General features: G+C 45.9%; 1 protein-coding gene across 1 annotated transcript in view; it reads right to left on the reverse strand.

Moving 5' to 3' along the window:
• LOC137373264 (ral guanine nucleotide dissociation stimulator-like 1) overlaps positions 1–20,844 on the reverse strand; it is a 68,935-nt gene that overhangs the window by 21,320 nt on the left and 26,771 nt on the right. The window contains exons 7-10 of the mRNA XM_068038114.1: positions 19,322–19,537; positions 15,110–15,213; positions 14,916–15,020; positions 12,037–12,109 (exon numbers count right to left, since the gene is read on the reverse strand). Coding sequence (XP_067894215.1) covers positions 12,037–12,109; positions 14,916–15,020; positions 15,110–15,213; positions 19,322–19,537 — 498 coding nt within the window. The remainder of the gene's footprint in view (positions 1–12,036; positions 12,110–14,915; positions 15,021–15,109; positions 15,214–19,321; positions 19,538–20,844) is intronic.

Genomic DNA, 20,844 nt, shown 5'->3' on the forward strand with positions numbered 1-20,844 from the left:
CAACCAGGGGAAAAACAGCCTCTCAGCACCTATGCTCCCAAACCCTCTCAGAATCTTGTGTTTCAATGAGATCACTTCTCATTCTTCTAAACTCAAGACAGTTTAGTTCTTGTCATGAAGACCCCCATGTGCCAAGTATGAGGCATTTAATTTTTATCATATGAACATTAATTTTAAACTGTTGCTGAAGAAATGACTTGCCTAACAAGATCACAAGACATTTGGCTGGAGGACATTTGCATACTAAGAGACAGTGCTTGTGGAGACAAAGCAACTACTCCTTTGGTCCAATTAACCCAAATGGATTTTGATCACCAGACATTAAAGGTGTAAGGACTCACATTCCAGGGTCTGCTCAGAATCCACAAACGCAGGAGTGGTTAAACCAGCTGGTCACATGACTGACCTGCTGGTCCAAGCGTTTTTGAAGTACACACAGGACAGTTTGAAGACAGACTGCAGATTGCAACTGGACCTGGAGCAAGAGGGCCTCTCTCCTGGATGGCTCTCTCTCGCTTTCTCACAAGCCTCCGCACCCTCTAAAGTCACTTAAACCTCAAGAGAGAGAAGACTCCTACATCAAAACAAGTTAAAGTGTGCACTGGGCCCCAACGAAGAGCAAGACTTACCGGCAACCAAAGACTCCACATTGAAGTCAAAGGATTGTAAATACACCCAGCCATTGCCTCAAATTTTTCCCCTTATTCTTTCTACTTTTTCTGTCTCTATCTGCTTGTGTGTTTATCACATAAGCATGTTATCGTGGTCGCGTAGCCTATTCGTAGTCGCTAACCGGATTAGAGTTTAAAGTTAATAAACTTCCACCTTTCTTGTTTAAATCTAAGAAAACCTGATGGATTTCTTTGCCTTACAATTGGAAAGTAGTGAACAAGGATTCACTGAGGGGGGAGCTGCAACACAGTGGGCGGAATTTTATTTGGGTGCCGCGCTGTGCAGTGGCTCCCTTTAAACTTGGTGGGGTGCCCACATTCAGCTGCTGCCATAAAGCCCCGGTGATATTTCATGCGGGGGCTCATTAGCATCACTGCGCTGAGCACCACCCTCCCAATCCCCATATTACATGGGGAGAGGTGTGACATTCGGCGCAGTGAGAGACCTTTTGACAGCTGTGTAGCGGGTGCTGGGGCCTATGTAATGCGTCCCAGCACCCATTTCCTGACAGCTGTCAAAGTAATATTTAGCTCACTGTTGAAGAGTGGGGCTGCAGTCAATCTGGCAGCAAAGCAGAAAGTGCTGGAGAAACTCAGCAGGTCAGCCAGCATCTGTGGAGAGTGAAGCAAAGTTAACTTGACCAAGTTCACAGAGCAATGCAAATACGTCTTTCACTTAATGTTCCTCGCCAACATCTGTGTCCTTTTCTCTGTGTGAATGATGTGTGCCAGCACCTAGCGCCAATGTCACATCCCTTTGCACCATCAGCCCTTCAGGAGAACCAATGTATGCAATAACATCATTGCTATGCCACCACTACTCATGAACGTCTCCAGTGATATGGACATTCACTCGCTCAGCTGCTGCCTCTGATGATTTACACAGGGTTGTTGCAGATGTGGCCTGGTGCACAGCAGGTGAGCAAGGGTGATGTGTGACTTGCAGAGCTAATGCCGGTTCTTCTGGAGCAGAAAGCCTTTGTCTGATAAGCCACTGCCGTACATCCCTAGCTCACTGCTCGCCCTGCGTGCAGAGCTTGGGTGCCTTCTGCCCTCCCATGCGCCTTTCATGTTGGAGGTCTTCAGCGTCCTCATAGTCCGAGGAGGAATGCTGTTGATGTCTCTCCTCATCAAGACAGGCCTGGTCCCTACTGGGTGCATAGTTGTGCACAGCAGCAAATAAAGGAGCTGGCCTTTTCAGCCCATACAGGGCATCACCCTATCTGTACAGGAATTCGAAACGCTCTTTCAGCATGCTGATCTCCAGCTCTTGTAGTTCAGTGGCTGGCGTTGTATCTCTTCTCTGCAGCAGTGGTGGGATCTGTCACTGGTGTCAGGAGCCATGTCTGCAAAGGATAGCCCTGATCTCCAAGAAGCCACCCCTCCATCTAAGCCAGTTCAGTGAACAGCGGTGGCAGCTGGGACTAGCGCAGGTCCCAGGGGTCATGGCAGCTGCCTGAGAAGCAGGCACAGATTTGCATGAAGCATCTCTGGTGATCACATACCAGCTTCACCCAGATTGAGAGGGATCCTTTAATGGTGACGTCTTCAGGTAGTAGCCTGGCGGGAGGCCTTATGACCACACGAATGCAGTCTATGAACGTTACAAGCTATGGTTCTCCGGCAATGGTGCCGAAACTGATGGCTCTCTTAGCCTAGCTGTGAGAGACTGTCCTGAAGCGGACATACTCACTGGCCTTCTGGTGCAGGGCATTGGTGACCTCCCTGATGCAGCAGTGCACTGCTGACTGTGTGATCCCACAAAGGTCTCTGGTGGGCCCCTGAAAAGCTGCAAAGGTGTCAAGCTTGAGAACCACTGAAACTATGAGAACGAAAGGGATAGGATGTCTACCAAAGCCGATGGGCTGCAGGTCATCTTTGAACAGGGCACAGAGACATGTTAGCACCCTCTCTACATGCGCAATCGCATCTGACACTGGTGCTCTGACATCTGATGGCATGTCATGTGGAGCCTGTCGATGCACAGCAATCATAAAGGCAAGCTCCCCTTGGGGGTTGCTGCTCACGACCGGGGGCCTCTACATGGATCGCACCTGCCTGTTGATTTTGCCTCAGGCGCATATGGATCCTCAGGAGCACAGCATCACACAATGTAGGATGAGCCTACCTATTTCCATGTGATAAATAAAGTTGACCCCTTCATTTATTCGAAGGCTCCAAGGAGGGCAGGGATTGGTGTTGACGGGTACATCAGGTGCTTTCATGGATCAACTTTGTGGCATGGCATTGCTCATCTTGGCCAACACTCAAGAGTGGCACAGCATGAGCACATCAAGATCTTCCAGCTGCATCGATTGCCCCTACCATCAATATAATCTTAACGCTCCTACCCTTTCTGGTACCCTGCCCACGCACAGGATGACCAGAGTGCCATTGCTCCTTCACAAACACAAACAAACGCAGAGTGGACACTGTTTACGGAGGGAGGGTACACAGTAGCTCCTTTCATGCCTGCAGAGCTTTCCCAGAGTAGCCCCAGATCCCCTCCCTCCTCCCTTCCATAATGCAGAGTGAGACTCCTCGAATCCCCCCTCCCTCCTCCCTTCCATAATGCAGAGTGAGACCCCTGAAAACAGAACTTACCTTCCATCGTGAAAACATCTGCTTCTGAAAACCCGTCAGCTTTTCTGTTCAGAACATGATGGCACGTGATAGCTGCCTGTTCAATTTAAAATCTGGAAGTGTCCATGAAGAGGCGGTGGGCTGCATAATCTGCAGAGGTAAGTACCGTTTTACATATCTTCATTGGGGTGTCGCCACCGAGCGACGGGGGTGGGGGGAGCAGGGGGGATTGGCCGCAACAAGGTCCCCCCGCCATCAATAATTTGCGGTGGACCCTTCTCGACGTCGCAGGTTGAGGCGGGCCTCTCCCTGCAGAATTTTACCGGCCCCTGTACTGTGACCCACGGTATCAAGGGGCCGGTAAAATTCAGCCCGTGTTTGAAAATTAAACCCTGTTCTGGTCAAACCAGGCAAAGGCTGGGAGGGAACCCCTGGACCCCTTTCTCACCTGGTCATAACAGAAATTTGGGTGGTAGCATCTGGAATTGATCCACAGGCAAGCGAGGAAATTGGAAGTGGGAAGTCAAATTGATCCCAATCAAAAAGAGAAAAGATTTCAATCCAGGTTTTCTTGTGGTTGTGTGTGCTAGTGTACGAACTTGTCTGCGATTGAAGCCAGTCGTTCCCCAAGCCAGGGTGAAGTAACTTGTGATAAGTTAAAAGCACTGTCTGGAAAAGTTGAGAAAAATGGCCGAGCAGTGTGGGATCACTGTCCATGACAAGGCTAGAAAGTCTGAACTCCTAAGACTAGTGGCCAAACATTTTTCCTGTGAATCTGAAGAAGCAGAAACTGGGTTAGAATTAAGCCCTGACAGGGTATTGTGAGCAAAGCGACAATTGGAACAGAGGAAACCTGAATTTGAGGAAAGAGAAAAAGAGAGAGAGAGACAGGAGAGAGAGAAAGAAAGAGCCTTCCAGAAAGAATGCAAAGACAGAGAGCTGAGGCGACTTGAGTTAACTAGGGTGCGACAGAGTAACCCCAGTGAAATCATGGCCAATATGGAGAACTGTAATTCAGGGCTGGGTTCAGAATTATTAAAACATTTTCCCAACTGATCCCAAAATTCAATGAGGGAGACGTGGAAGTGATTTTTGTTACTTTTGAAAAACTGGCAAGGCAGTTAAAGTGGCCTGTTGAGGCTTGGACGCGGCAGATACAAAGCAAGTTAATAGGAAAAGCCCATGAGCTTTATTCCATGTTGCCAGATGAGAGTTCATCAGATTATGAACTGGCAAAAAAATGCTATCCTTGGGGCATATGAGTTAGTACTGGAAGCCTACCACCAAAAGTTTAGAACCATCAAGAAGCAGGCTGATCAAACTTTCCTGGAGTTTGAGAGAAGTAAGCAGCTGGCTTTTGAACCAGTGGCTGAGGGCTCTGAAAGTGCAGCTCAACAAGGAAAATCTCAGAGAAGTGACTTTGCTCGAGGAATTTAAAAACTCTCTCCCACTCTCCATAAAGACACATGTCGAGGAACAGAAGGTTCAAAGAGCCCGGCAAGCCGCAGTGCTGGCTAATGAATTTGCTCTCATTTATCAGTTGGTTCTCCAGGGGAAAACCATTCCTCGTCATCTCCACAAATCTGAAAAGGACAAAGGGTGGGAAGGTGATAGAAGCCCAAGCAATCCTGAGAGGGAAAGAAAAGCAGGAGACACAGGGGCCTCTCCTCCAGCCAAAAAGGAAGGTGCTGTAAGTAGGAGTGAGCACCTGTGTACTTCCATTGTAATAAAGCAGGGCATCTGAGAGCTGACTGCTGGAGACTAAAGAGAAAACCTGTAGGGTTAATCAGGGCATAGCCGCTCAGTGAAGGAGAAGGGACCCTGATGGAAAGAACAGCAGAACAAGCTGTGGCTTTAACTGCAGTAAGAATCAGACCCAGGAAGCCTACCGCTGCAAGTGCAGGAAAATTTAATAGGATTTTAGAAGGTTATCAGGGTGTTGTGTCTGAAGGGAGAGTAACCCCACACCCCTCGAGTGGGAAAAGCAAGCCCATAGTAATCCTCAGGGACACAAGGGCCATTAGATCCCTTTTACTGGGAAAAGGCCTGACCTTTCCCCCAGAGAGTGCAATAAACAGCAGAATGGTGGTGAATGGTATTGGAGGGCAGTGTATGCCTGTACCTTTACAGTGGGTGCACTTGGAGTGCGACCTAGTTTCGGGACCAGTGACTGTAAGGATTGTCCCTAGTTTGCCTGTGAATGAGGTTGACCTGCTCCTAGGTAATGATCTGGCAGGGATGAAGGTGGTAGCTTCCCCAGTAGTGAAAGACAGACTGCAGGAGTTGAGAAAGACAGGGCAGTGGCAGAAGGTGGCCCCTGCAGTTTCCCTGAATGTGTAGTGAATCAAGCCATGAGCAAACCAGCTCCCTGAGAGGAGACTGAATTGGCACTGCAGGCAGATGACCATGAGGTCTGTCTGTTTGAGACTTTCTTTGGAAAGTTAGAAGACCCAGGAATGAATTAAATGAATCTTCCCTAGCCAAGGCTCAGCGAGCTGACCCAGTATTGCAAGAGTTAGCACAGGCTGCCCAGTCTGAAATTGAAGCAGAGGGAGTCCGTAACTGCTGCTATTTAAAGAATGAGGTACTGATGAGGAAATAGAGTTCTCCTCACAGACCTGAGAGCAAGGAGTAGACAGTAGTTCATCAGTTAGTGGTGCCGCAGAGGTACCGGAGAGAAATATTAAGAAGGGCACACGAGATTACAGTGGCTGTACATATCAGTATACGGAATACCAAAGCCCACATAAGACAGTGTTTTGACTGGCTAAAACTCCACAAAGATGTGGTGGAATACTGTTGGAGTTGTCACACGTGCCAGGTTGAGGGTAAACCCCAACCTACAGTGAAATCTGACCCTGCCAGATCATTACCCAAGCATCCCTAAGTCCTTTATTGGTGTTTGTAGGACCCTCCAGCAGAGGGCTGGTGAACTGGAAGGGAACCCTGTCGAGAACAAAAGGGCACAGGCAGGCACACAGCTGGCGAAAGGGGCAAAGAAACCAAGAGGGCAGGTTAAAGAAATCCCAAATAGAAACCCCTACCGTCCGGTCAGCCAACCCCAAAATATTTAAAAGGTTAGACCCCACATCCTCCCATGTAAATGCAGACACTAGAAGCACCCCACCAGAGATGCTAACAGCATTTACAGGAACCTGCAGAGACAAAGAAAGTCCTCAAGAGGGCAGAGAAACCATGAGGGTGATGCTTCACCAAGTCGAGGTGCCACATTGGAGTGCAGCAGAATCTGGACAAATACCTGCAATCAGGAGTGTACCAGATGTGAAAGGGAAGATTAGCAAGGAATCCTCCCCCACAGTCAGGGGAAAAGGGAACCAACCATCCCCTAAGGTGAAAAGCCCTTGTATGACTCCTCAAAGCACTGAAAGAGAGTTCAAAGTAGAACCGCCCACTGCCGACGCCCATAAGCGGAACTCCCACTTAGAGCTAATTAAATCTAACTCTCCCCCTGCAGACCCTAACAAGAACAAAGACACCCTAGGCAGTCATGGAAATGCGCAAACTGAAAAACTTCCCCAAAAATCACATGTTTACTGGGATGCCAAAAAGGGCAGGTTAAAACAGCACTGCTACCAAGAAGAAATAGGCTGTAACAACTGTTAGGAATTCTGAATGAATGAGAGAGATGTATGTGTGTTTTCCTGGACTTATCTTCTCTCTGATCCCTTTTCATGAAATGTTCTTTTAAAAAAATATCGTATCTCATTCCACTGGGTATGGAGGTGTCGAAGACCCCCACCTGCCAAGAATGAGGCACATTAATTTTGTCATATGAACAGTAATTTTGAATTGTTGCTGGAGTGAAGAGATGACTTGCTTAAAGAGATCAACAAATATTTGGCTGAAGGACCATTTGCATACTAAAAGACAGTGCTTGTGGAGACAAAGCAACTACTCCCTTGTCCAATTAACCCAAATGGATTTTGATGATCAGACATTGAAAGTGAAAGAAAACTCGCATTCCAGGATCAGCTAAGATGATAGAATCCACAAATGCAGGCACGGTTAAACCAGCTGGTCACATGACGAACCTGCTGGTCCAAGCATTTTTGAAGGATGCGCAGGACAGTTTGAAGACAGACTGCAGATTGCAACTGAACCTGGAGCAAGAGAGCTTCTCTGCTGGTTGCCTCTCTCTCGCTTTCTCACAAGCTTCAAGACCTACTGAAGTCGCTTAAACCTCAAGAGAGAGAAGACTCCGACATCGAAACAAGTTAAAGTGTGCACTGGACCCCAACGAACAACAAGACTTACCAGCAATCAAAGACTCCACGTTGAAGTCGAAGGACTGTAAATACACCCAGCCTCAAACTTTTTCCCTTTATTCTTTCTACTTTTTCTGTTTGTATCTGTGTGTGTGTTTATCGCGTATGCACGCTAGCGTGGTCACATCGCAAATTTGTAGTTGTTAATTGGATTAGAGTTTATGGTTAATAAGCTTCCACCTTTCTTGTCTAAATCTAAGATTTCTTTGCCTTACAATTGGAAAGCTGTGAACAGGGGAGCTAAAACACTGTGTTTTTAAAATTAAACTGTGTTACGGTTGAACCAGGCAAAGGCTGAGAGGGAACCCCTCGATCTCTTTCTCACCCGGTCATAACATACTACTCAATCTGTACAACCCTCTCATCCCAGGAACCAATCTATTTAGTCTGCCACAGCTGTGATGCCTCTCTGAATGATCTATTTTGTCCAGATCAAGGTTGTCAAACATTTTTTTTATTTGTTCATAGGATGTCGGCATCGCTGGCTAGGCCAGCATTTATTGCCCATCCCTAATTGCCCACTGAAAACATTTAAGAGTCAGCCACATTGCTGTGGGTCAGGCGTCACATGTAGGCCAGACCAGATAAAGATGGCAGATTTCCTTCCCTAAAGGACATTAGTGAACAATATGGCTTTGCAACAATTGACAATGGTTTCACCATCACCATTAGATTAACTTTTAATTCCAGATTTATGAATTGGATTCAAATCTCACCCCATCTGCCATGGTGGGATTTAAACCCATTTCCCCAGATCATTTGCCTGGGTGTCTGGATTACTGGTCCAGTGACATTCCACTCCGCCACCACCTCCACCATACAGCCTAAGGGCCAGAATTGGCCCACCAAAGGTTTCCATCCAGCCTGCAAATGTATTTCAGAAATACATCATTTCACATTGTCTTCTTAGAGTTCAGAAAAATTGAGCATCTGACAGTCTGCTTTTAGAACTCAGATTCATATCTTTCTAACAAAAATACTACACTTAGTCCATTTCAAATACAGAACAAAAAGCTACATTTAAAATCAATAAGGAATTAGACAGAAAACCCATGCTTTGACTATTTTCTGACTGTAACAATGAGCAGTGTTGTGGCAATTTGGCACAAAAAGTTTTATAACTAACCAATATCAGGATTAATTGCAAGTGGAGGAATGAAATAGATAAAAATGAATGGACAATGAGCATGATGAGAGAGTTAGGAGAGATGACTGAAAACTTAGTTGCAAAGATGGGATTTCAGAAGGTTTTTGAAGCTGGAGAGAAGTGGAGGCGGTCAGGAAATTAAGGAGTTCCAAAGTTGGGCTGAAGCAACTGAATGCTCTGCAACCAATGGTGCAGTGAAGAGAGGGGGTGTATGTAAAAGAAAATAGAGATGGGTGAAGGATTGGGAGTGGAAGTAGGAAGTTTCAGGAAATAGGCAGAACAAGGCTGTAAAGATTTGAAAATTTGTATTTTAAGTTCAGTACATTATGGGATCGGGAGCCAATGAAGGTCAGTGGTGGGAATGACCGACTCGCAGGATTGTGTACCGGCTGGTGTGAACCATGTTTAAATTTATGGAGGCTGAATGACGGGAAGATGTAGGAAACATCTAGTCAAGGCATCAAAAACAGGTTTAAAGGTCCCAGGGAGATGGAGAGAAGTCGGCGTGGAGGCGTGTGATGATGTAAAAGCACAAGCAAGTGGTCTTGGTGATGGAGGGGATGTGACGTTTAGGTCGAGATGAAACAGTATATAAAGACTTTTCACAGTCTAGTTCAATCTAAGCAAGGAAGGAAGCTACAGCAGAAGCCAAAAACCATGGCTTCTTGGTATCATCGTGGTGATAAAGATGCCAGATACTACACCCTATGCAGAGGACTTGGTTGAGTGTGTTAGGTGCCTAATGTTTCCGAAAACACACAAGACACAGTGAACACTTGCTACAACTGGCAGAGAAGCCATTATACGAATGGGAGACTTTCTTCATGTTCATAACGACTGTGTTGGCCATTCAGCCCAATCATTCTATTTAAAATCCTATTGAACATTTTATTCACTTTATTGATTTGAATTAATGTGTTTAAAAACGGGAAGTCTGGAGGAGGTAAAAAAAATTCTCCTCATGGAGCCAAGTACTGAACAACAGCTTGGTGGTAGCAAGGTCGATTGGTGGGGCAGGGGGGTGGGGGAGTTGGCAGTGGGTTGGGTGGTGGTGGGTGTGAGGAAAGATTTAGGCGAATGGTTCCAGGGATGGGGGATTTCAGTTATGTGGATAGATTGGAGAAGCTGGGGTTGTTCTCTTTAGAGAAGGTTGAGAAGAGATTTGATAGAGGTGTCTAAAACCATGAGGGGTCAAAACAAAGTAGATAGAGTGAAATTTTTCTCATTGGGCAGAATGCTCGAGAACCAGAGGACACGGATTTAAGGTGAATGGCAAAAGAACCAAAGGTGACATGAGGAAATACTTTTTTTTGAAGGCAGTAAGTGGTTACGATCTGGAATGCAGCAGCTGAAATGGTGGTGGAGCAGGTTCAATCATGACTTTCTAAAGGAAATTGGATAAGAACCTGAAGAGAAAAAAATTGCAGGGTTACAGGAAAGGGTGGGGGAGTGGGACGAACTAAACTGCTCTTGTAGAACCGGCAAGGGCTCAATGGGTCAGATGGTCTCCTGTCCTGTAACTATTCTGTGATTCTGAGTAGGATGAGGAGAGAAGAATGTAGTTGTTGTAATTCCTAGAAGTCTAAAAAACATGTGCTCGAGGTGAAACATGTTTTTTTGGATAAAAACACAAATACAATTTGGCGAAACTGATTTGTTGTTGGACTGCCAAACACAGTAAGGCAAAAAAAGTTACTTCATCAACTCATTTTTTTGTATAACAGCAGCAGGCAAGCCTTTCAAACCTCTCAATTTGATTGAACACATTTTGCTCTTTTTCAGACACCGAGGAGGGAATTTTATGTTCTCCCCCATGACGGGTTTGGAGACGGGGAGACCATGTAATCGGGTGGGGTGGTGGCCAGTGGGTCCCCGCTGCCTCCCCACCTCCGCCATAATTAAGTGTGGGATAGGAAGGCCTGTGAACGGCCTTCCTGCCCCACCGCCAATTAATGCCCAATTAATGGCCTCATCCCACTGCCATCGCAATCAGCCAAGCGGCAGGCGGCCCTGGGGAGCACAGTAAGAAAAACCATGTGGGATGCTTTCCGGCTCCAGGGCGGAGGAGGGGGGCTTGAATTAGGGACCTGGCATCAGGTTGGGGGGTATGTTGATAGCTACCCCCATGCCCTTTCTGCCAAACCCCATACACTGCCCTACCCCACACCCCCATACCACGAGACCCCTCCCGCCCTGACCTACCTGTGGTCTGGGTCCAGCGCTACTCCACTGGCAGCAGCAACAGCCTCTGTGGTGGCGCTGCTCAGTTAAACAGCTGCTGGCCTGAGTGGCTGGCAGCTCTCAGAGGGCGGGACGTCCGTCACCAGGGTCCTTGACCCAGTGGAAGGCCCGTCTTTGTCCAGTTAAGTACCTAATTGGCACTTGATTCGGCAGGCCTCCCTCAGAAGGAACGACATGGGGTTCTCACTAGCACTTTTGCTGGACATCGAGATCCCCATTGCCCAGATTAAATGCTGGCCCAAGGGTCAGGTGTTACATGTCAATTTCAAAATGTGGTCAATGTGTTTTCCCAGTTCGGCCTTTTTTTTCAAAACTCTAACTTTGGTAAACTTAGTTGTCTTTCAGAGCTTTCAAAATATTCTGATAGTACCACCAAATATCCATCAAATGTTTTTGCTATGCACACGAGAGAACAAGAGTTGTTCTGAAAGTGGTCTTAGTCCATATGGCATATTCAGTATTCTCTGGAACTTACTGAAGAAGATGCAAGATGCTCTAATTTGTGTCTGTTTTGGCACAAACTATTTGAAATTAGATAATCATAGCCTGAAGTATTCAACGAACAAAGCAATATTCTAAATATGTCCCAGTTCCCATGCAGTTACTTATCCTTATTATACAGAACAAACAGGAAAAGGAAGAAAAACAGGTGATCATTCAACTAATAATTACTTATGGGAACCAATTAAATGTGTACGTGCCCCACCTTGCATTTAAAAGGCCCTCCCACTGCACAAAGCAAAAGGAAAAATCATTGGCACAAATCCCACTTTAAACTTTGTTGAAGAGTTCAAATTTTAAAGGTAGATTCTCTTTCTGTGTTTATTACTGAGTTTACATCATTGTCAACATACCCTTGTTAGAAGTATGTTTATTTAAATAGTTAATTATAATATCTACCTCCATTATATGTATCGAGACTGACAGAAGCTTTGAAGACTTGAGCCAAGCCAGACCACCGAGTACACAGTTTACATTTCCCCAGCTGCCTGATCGATTGACAACACCCATATGCAGTCAGCCACCAGTTTAACACATTGCAGGTATTATTTTTAAACACTGAACACCCGATGAATACGGATAAACTGGACCAAGTGCAACATCTTACCTCTTCACCCAGATGATAATTAATTCGATGGCAGCATTGTTCCTCAAGCTCCTCGAACAATCCCATGCTGCTCCTAATCAAGAGAATGAGACAAATTAATCATGAGAGAATAGAGGCAGATTAATCAATGGCTGTCAAAGACTCAGACATGTAGCAGCAAACATAGAAACATAGAAAATAGGAGCAGGAGTAGGCCATTCGGCCCTTCGAGCCTGCTCCACCATTCATTATGATCATGGCTGATCATCCAACTCAGTAACCTGTTTCTGCTTTCGCCCCATAACCTTTGATCCCTTTTGCCCCAAGAGCTATATCTAACTCCTTCTTGAAGACATACAATGTTTTGGCCTCAACTGCTTTCTGTGATAACGAATTTCACAGGTTCACCATTCTTTGGGTGAAGAAATTTCTCCTCATCTCAGTCCTGAATGGTTTACCCTGTATCCTTAGACTATGACCCCTGGTTCTGGACTCCCCCACCATTGGGAACATCCTTCCTGCATCTACCCTGTCAAGTCCTGTTAGAATTTTATAGGTTTCTCTGAGATTCCCCCCTCACTCTTCTGAACTCCAGCGAATATAATCCTAACCGACTCAATCTCTCTTCATACGTCAGTCCCGCCATCCCAGGAATCAGTCTGGAAAACCTTTGCTGCACTCCCTCGAGCAAGAACATCCTTCCTCAGATAAGGAGACCAAAACTGCACACAATATTCCAGGTGTGGCACCACCAAGGCCCTGTATAATTGCAGCAAGACATCCCTGCTCCTGTACTCGAATCCTCTCACTATGAAGGCCAACATACCATTTGCCTTTTTTACCGCCTGTTGGACCTGCATGCTTATCTTCAGCGACTGGTGTACGAGAACACCCAGGTCTCGTTGCATATTTCCCTCTCTCAGTTTATAGCCGTTCAGATAATAATCTGCCTTCCTGTTTTTGCTACCAAAGTGGATAACCTCACATTTATCCACATTATACTGCATCTGCCTTGCATTTACCCACTCACTCAACTTGTCCAAATCACCCTGAAGCCTCTCTGCATCCTCCTCACTAGTTACCCTCCCTCCCAGTTTTGTGTCAGCTGCAAATTTGGAGATATTACATTTAGTTCCCTCATCTAAATCATGAATATATATTCTGAATAGATGGGGTCCTCGCATCGATCCCTGTGGTACCACACTAGTCATTGCCTGCCATTCGGAAAAAGACCCATTGTTCCCTACTCTTTGTTTCCTGTCTGCCAACCAATTTTCTATCCCTCACAATCCCATGCGCTTTAATTTTACATGCTAATCTCTTATGTGAGATTTTGTCGAAAGCCTTCTGAAAGTCCAAACAAAACACATCCACTGGCTCCCCCTCATCAATTCTACTCGTTTTATCCTCGAAGAATTCTAGTAGATTTGTCAAGCATGATTTCCCTTTCGTAAATCCATGCTGACTCTGTCCGATTCTACCACTGTTATCCAAGTGCTCTGCTATAAAATCTTTGATAATGGACTCTAGAATTTTCCCCACTACCAACGTCAGGCTGACTGGTCAATAATTCCCTGCTTTCTTTCTATCTCCCTTTTAAATAGTGGGGTTACATTAACTATCCTCCAATCTGTAGGAACTGTTCCAGAGTCGATAGAATCTTGGAAGATGACCACCAATGCATCTACTATTTCTGGGGCCACTTCCTTAAGTACTCTGGGATGCAGACCATCAGGCCCTGGGGGTTTATCGGCCTTCAATCCCATCAATTTCCCCAACACCATTTCTCTACTAATACTGATTTCCTACAGTTCTTCTCTCTCACTAAACCCTGTGTTCCCTAACATTTCTGGTATGATATTTGTGTCTTCCTTTGTGAAGACAGAACCAAAGTATGCATTTAGTTGGTCAGCCATTTCTTTGTTCCCCATAATAAATCCCCCTGTTTCTGACCGTAAGGGACCTTTATTTGTCTTCACTAATCTTTTTCTCTTCACATACCTAGAGAAACTTTTACAGTCGGTTTTTATGTTCCCTGCAAGCTTGCTCTCGTACTCTATTTTCCCCTTCTTAATCAGAGATAATGGGGGGTTGAAAAGGGTTTAAGTATTTCTCAGAACTAAATGCAATGCAGGGCATTAGCTAGCTTTTTGTAAATCTCCTGGCAGAACTTTCAAGAAACCTAAAAATTCAGACAGGATCAAATTGTCTGTGGCAACGTGCTTTAAAGGATTTAGCGCACTTCCTCAGGAGATAAAAGATTGTGTCAAACCACCATCGTACATCACTGGACACTAAAGGCCTACTCAGGTCAGGAAAAAGAACCCGACCTGAACCCGACCGAACCACAGCCGACCCAAGCACGACCCAATCCCTCCGATTTTGCCCCGAGCCCAACCCAACCCAAGCCTGACCTCAACTCGACCCCCCCCGAGCCCAACCCGACCATCCCTTTACTTAATTCAGGAAGCTGCAGCGCATGCGTGATGATGTCATGGTGACGTCACTCGCTCACTGCGCAGACTCAGTTTCGTCCCGATCTCCCAGCTTAGGTAAGTTTTTTAATTTCAATACTTACCTGCAGAGCACTTACCGCCTGTGTCTGACCTGACCCGACCCGAGCCGAGCCCGACCTGGACTCGACCTGGCTCCACCCGACCCGAGCCTGAAAGCCGGACCTGGAAGAGGAGCCCGACCCGACCCGAAACCGACACATGTCGTCGGGTCCTGTTGGGTTCAGGTCAGGTAGCAGCCCTTTACTGGACACAACATATCCACAGAGGGAGTATTTTATGGCCAGTTACATCTAACAGCAGATCAATTTTGGAACACAATACTTTAAAGTTTAAGTTGCTGAACAGTTTTATTATTCTACTGAAGAAAACTGCTCAGTAACTCACATTCTCGAGCAAAAGGAAGACAGACTTCTGGCAATGAGCCAGTTGTTAGAGGTGCACCATAGTGTCTCTGGTAGCCCTGCCAACACATCTAGAATCTGAAGCTCACTGTGCAAGGAAGCTCAGGGTAGAATCTGCAACTCATCATCACATTTTTATGACAAACATTACATGGCTACTTTGGAAAAGGAACTTACTTTGACACAGCAGCCCAAGTCTTCCTCAATTTATAAATTGGGCTGGACTGCAGGGCTGCAACAATGGCCCGGAGTGAGGAGTAATTGTTAATTGTTCTGGATTTCTAGAAGGACAACAAGAGAGTTCTTTGTAAATACCAGTGCCTGCTAGTTTCCTGATACCTCAGACTTTTGAACTGTTCTACCAAAAAGGTCAGCTGTGAAAATAACAGCATTAAAAACAGATTCATGGAAAAAACAATTTCACACTTCTTGACAACTCACAGTTTGCTATTCACTTATTTTGATGCTATAACAACCTCTTCAGTTCATCATCTGTCAATTTTTGATGGGTGGTCTACAGCTATGGTGATTGACACCGAAGGAGACTTCAGAATGAGCATGACACAGACACAGACTCTTTTAGGGAGTGGTGGGGTGTTCTTTTTGTTCATTCATGAGATGTGGGCATCGCTGGCTTGGCCAGCATTTATTGCCCATCTCTGATTGCCCTTGAGAAGGTGGTGATGAGCTGCCTTCTTGAACTGCTGCAGTCCATGTGGGGTAGGCACACCCACAGTGCTGTTAAGAAGGGAGTTCCAGGATTTTGACCCAGCGACAGTGAAGGAATGACAGTATAATTCCAAGTCAGGATGGTGTGTGGATTGGAGGGGAACTTGCAGGTGGTGGTGTTCCCAAGCATCTGCTGTCCTTGTCCTTCTAGGTGGTAGAGGACGCGGGTTTGGAAGGTGCTGTCTAAGGAGTCTTGATGCATTGCTGCAGTACACCCTGTAGATGGCACACACTGCTGCCATTGTGCGTCGGTGGTTGAGGAAGTGAATGTTTGCGGATGGCGTGCCAATCAAGTGGGCTGCTTTGTCCTGGATGGTGTTGAGCTTCTTGAGTGTTGTTGGAACTGCACCCATCCAAGCAAGGGGAGAGTATTCCATCATACTCCTGATTTTTGCCTTGTAGATGGTGGACAGTCTTTGGGGAATCAGGAGATGAGTTATTCGCCGCAGGATTCCCAGCCTCTGACTTGTTCTTGCAGCCATGGTATTTACATGGCTACTCCAGTTCAGTTTTTAGCCAATGGTAACCCCTAGGATGTTGATAGTGGGGTTTCAGCGATCGTAATGCCATTGAATGTCAAGGGGAGATGGTTGGTTTCTCTCTTGTTGGAGATGGTCATTGTCTGGCACTTACGTGGCGCAAATGTGATTTGCCATTTATCAGCCCAAGCCTGGATATTGTCCAGGTCTTGCTGCATTTCTACACAGACAGCTTCAGTATCTGCAGAGTAACAAATGATGCTGAACATGGTGCAATCATCAGCAAACATCCCCACCTCTGACCTTAGGATTGAAGGAAGGTCATTGATGAACTAGCTGTAGATGGTTGGGCCTCGGACACTACCCCGAGGGACTCCTGCAATCATGTTCTAAAGCTGAGATGATTGGCCTCCAACAACCACTACCATCTTCCTTTACGCTAAGTATGACTCCCTCCATCACCGACGCACAGTGGCAGCAGTGTGTACCATCTACAAGATGCACTGCAGCAATGCACCAAGGTTCCTTAGACAGTACCTTCCAAACCCGCGACCTCTACCAACTAGAAGGACAAGGGCAGCAAATACATGGGAACACCACCACTCCCTGCAAGTTCCCCTCCAAGTCACACACCATCCTGACATGGAACTATATCGCCATTTCTTCACTGTCACTGGGTCAAAATCCTGGAACTCCCTTCCTAACAACACTGTGGGTATACCTACCCCAAAGGGACAGCAGCGGTTCAAGAAGGCAGTTCACCACCACCTTCTCAAGGGCAATTAGGGATGGGCAATAAATGCTGGCCTGGCCAGTGATGCCCACATCCCATGAATTAATAAAAAAAAAGTGGAGAGTTTTCCCCCCGATTCCCATTGACTCCAGTTTTGCGAGGGCTCCTTGATGCCATACACGGTCAAATGCTGCCTTGATGTCAAGTGCAGTCATTCTCACCTCACCTCTTGAGGTTAGATCTTTTGTCCAAGTTTGAACCAAGGCTGTAATGAGGTCAGAAACTGAGTGGCTCTGGCGGAACACAAACTGAGCGTCAGTGAGCAGATTATTGCTAAGCAAGCGCTGCTTGATAGCACTGTCAATGACACCTTCCATCACGTTACTGATGACTGTGAGTAGACTGATGGGGCAGTAATTGGCCGGGTTGAACTTGTCGTGCTTTTTGTGTATAGGACATACCTGAGCAATTTTCCACATTGCCGGGTAGATGCCAGTGTTATAGCTGTACTGGAACAGCTTGGCTTGGGCGCACAGGTCTTCAGTACTATTGCCAGAATGTTGTCAGGGCTCATAGCCTTTGCAGTATCCAGTGCCTTCAGTCATTTCTTGATATCATGCGGAGTGAATTGAATTGGCTGAAGACTGGCATCTGTGATGCTGGGGACTTCAAGAGGAGGCCAAAATAGATCATCAACTCGGCACTTCTGGCTGAAGATTATTGCAAATGTGATTTGCCACTTATCAGCCCAAGCCTGGATACTGTCCAGGTCTTGCTGCATTTCTACACATTTCTACATTGATCAAGCAGCTGAAGGGCCTTATCTTTGCACTTGTGCTGGGCTCCCCCATTATTGAGGATAAGGATATTTGTGGAGCCTCCTCCTCCAGTAATTTGTTTAATTGTCCACCACCATTCACGACTGGATGTGGCAGGACTGCAGAGCTTAGATTTGATCCGTAGGTTATGGAATCGCTTAGCTCTGTCTATTGCATGCTGCTTACGAAGTTTGGCACACAAGTAGTTCTGGGTTCTAGCTTCACCAAGTTGATACCTCATTTTGAGGTATGCCTGGTGCTGCTCCTAGCATGCCCTCCTGCACTCCTCATTGAACCAGAGTTGGTCTCCTGGCTTGATGGTAGAGTGTAGGATATGCTGGGCCATGAGGTTACAGATTGTGGTTGAGTACAGTTCTGCTGTTACTGATGGCCCACAGTGCCTCATGGTTGCTCACTTTGGCATTGCTAGATCTGTTTGAAGTCTATCTAATTTAGCACAGTGGGAGTGCCACACAACACGATAGAGGGTATCCTCAACGCGAAGGTGGGACTTCATCTCCACAAGGACTGTGCGGTGGTCACTTCTACCCTACTGTCATGGACAGATGCATCTGCAGCAGGCAGACTGGTGAGGACGAGGTCAAGTCTGTTTTTCCCTCTTGTTGGTTCCCTCACCACCTGCCCCAGACCCAGTATCGCAACTTTGTCCTTTAGGGCTCGGCCAGCTTGGTCAGGAGTGGTGATATCAAGCCACTCTTGTTGATGGACATTGAAGCCCCTTATCCAAAATACATTCTGTGCCCTTGCCATCTTCAGTGGTTCTCCAAGTGCTGTTCAACCTGGAGGAGTACTGATTCATCAGCTGAGGAAGGGTGGTAGGTGGAAATCAGCAGGACGTTTCCTTGCCCATGTTTGACCTGATGCCATGAGACTCAAAGGGCAACTCCCTCCCAACTGTATACCACTGTGCCGCCACCTCTGCTAGGTCTGTCCTGCCGGTGGAACAGGACATACGCGGGGATGGTGATGGCGGTGTCTGGGACATCGTAATGTGGGGGGGGGAAAGAGGGGAGGGGGAAGCCTTCCTGTTCATTGTATTTGGCTGATGAATAATAAATTGTAATGTCTAGTGTAAAGAGCTGATGGGCAGGACTGGCAGCACAAGATAACCATCTAAAGAAAAGCATACAAAAATCAGAAAACCAAATGCACTTCTATTTGCTACGTTTGGACTAAAATAAAACTGTTGATACTGAGTTAGCTAATCTCAGCCAAGACAGCAGCGAGAGTGTCCTCCATGCACTTGGCCCAATGGTGGCAGAGAGAAAAATAAGTCAGTCAAAATTCCCACTCTTTATCTCTTTCCAATCATACCTGTTGGAATGTGCGTATATTCAGGTATAGGGCAAAGACAAAGTTTAGCAGAATGGAAATAGTGCCAGGATTCACCATTCTACAGAAGCATTCAAACTCTTCTTCCTCATAAACCTCCCTTGCTCAGATCTTCCCTCTCCAACAATCTAATAAGTTTTCAAAACCTGAGCTTAACATCTAATCACCGATTCCTGAGCTGCTTGGTCTTGACTTATAGGCTCTCTTCCACCTTGGTGGCTTCCCTTACTGTAGCCTTTGGCCTTTCATATAGTCTCATCGATAAACAACGCAGTACCTCAGCAATAGTGATCCACTTCTCAAGCAACCTGGCTCTCTGGTCTGGCTTCAGATTTCGGTCTTTTAGGATGCTGCTGATCACACATTTAGTGATGTTATTAAATTGTGTGATTGTGGCCCGGATGGTTGTCGCCAGGTGCTGATTTTGTTTTTTGTGGCGCTGTGACCAGATGCAGCCCAGGCAGTGGTGGATCACTACTTTCTTGAACAGTTCCTGATCAAAAGTGAAAAAGACAAAGACTAAAGATGTTTCCAGTACCATGGACCACTTAAACACTGCAGTACAAACAAAAATTATCCATTTAAAGGTCAAATAGCCATGCTGCTTTGCAATAACATAATGTCATACTAGGCCCCCACCTGCCAGGAATAAGGTACATCAATATTGTCAAGAACATTGATTTATAACTTGTTGGAGCAAGGAAATAACTTGTTAAACAGATCAGTCGTGGCTGAAAAAAAACATTTACATACTAACAGACATCGAAGGTGAGGATGTGCATTCCAGGGCCTGCTAAGGAAGATGCAATCCACAAGGGCCAGGACTGGTTAGACCAGCTGGTCACGTGACTCTCTCGCTATTCCAGCTTGTTCTTTTGAACTGGCCACAGAGAGTTTGAAGGCAGAGTGTCTGTTTGTTCCTGGACTGAGAAGATCTCTCTCCTATCTGCTCCCATCTCTTTCTCACAAGCCTCTGAATCCACTGAAGACATATGAACCCCAAAAGTGAAAAGTCTCCGACAGCGAACAAGGTTTAAGAAGAATACTGGGCCTCAACGAAAAGCAAGATCTGCCTACAGTCAAGGACTCTGCAGTGAGCTCAAAGAACCATAACAACAACTCTTCAGATATTGCCTCAAACTTTTCCACTTTATTTTTCTTCTACTCTTTTCTGTCTCTATTTGCATGTGTGTATCATATATGCATGTTAGCATGGGTGTGTCATGTATCCGTAGAGAGTTCATTTTTAAGTTTCAGAAATTTCAACTTTTCTTCTTTAAACCTGAGAAAGCCTGTTTGTGCTAGTTTCTTTGCCTTATAATTGGAAAGCAGTGAACAAGGATTCACCAAGGGGGCGCTAAAAAAACAGTGTTTTTAAAATTAAACCCTGTTACGGTAAGACCAGGTGAAGGCTGAGAGTGATCCCGAGACATTTCTCACTGGGTCATAATAATAGTTAAAGCTAAAAGACATGGTTTAACAGCGACCAAGTTTATGATGACCACATAGATATAGAAGGAGATATTTGCCTTGGCTGGTGGCACAAAATGTGCACTATTGGATTGGCTGCCCGCTAATATTGGGTGCTATGTATCACGGGTGGCCGATCCAATACCACACCTTTTGTGCCACCATTTGAGACAAATCTCTGCCCAGAATGTGCACAGACAAAGGGAAATCAAAGATTATTTTTGACCAGATTATCTACTCTTCACAAACCACAAATGCACAAATTAAAATGTTTGGTAGTACAAACTACAATCACTTTATTAACAGATGCAAAAGAACACCTCATCCTTC

The sequence above is a fragment of the Heterodontus francisci genome, chromosome 8 (assembly GCF_036365525.1).
Source record: "Heterodontus francisci isolate sHetFra1 chromosome 8, sHetFra1.hap1, whole genome shotgun sequence".
Taxonomy (NCBI): domain Eukaryota; kingdom Metazoa; phylum Chordata; class Chondrichthyes; order Heterodontiformes; family Heterodontidae; genus Heterodontus; species Heterodontus francisci.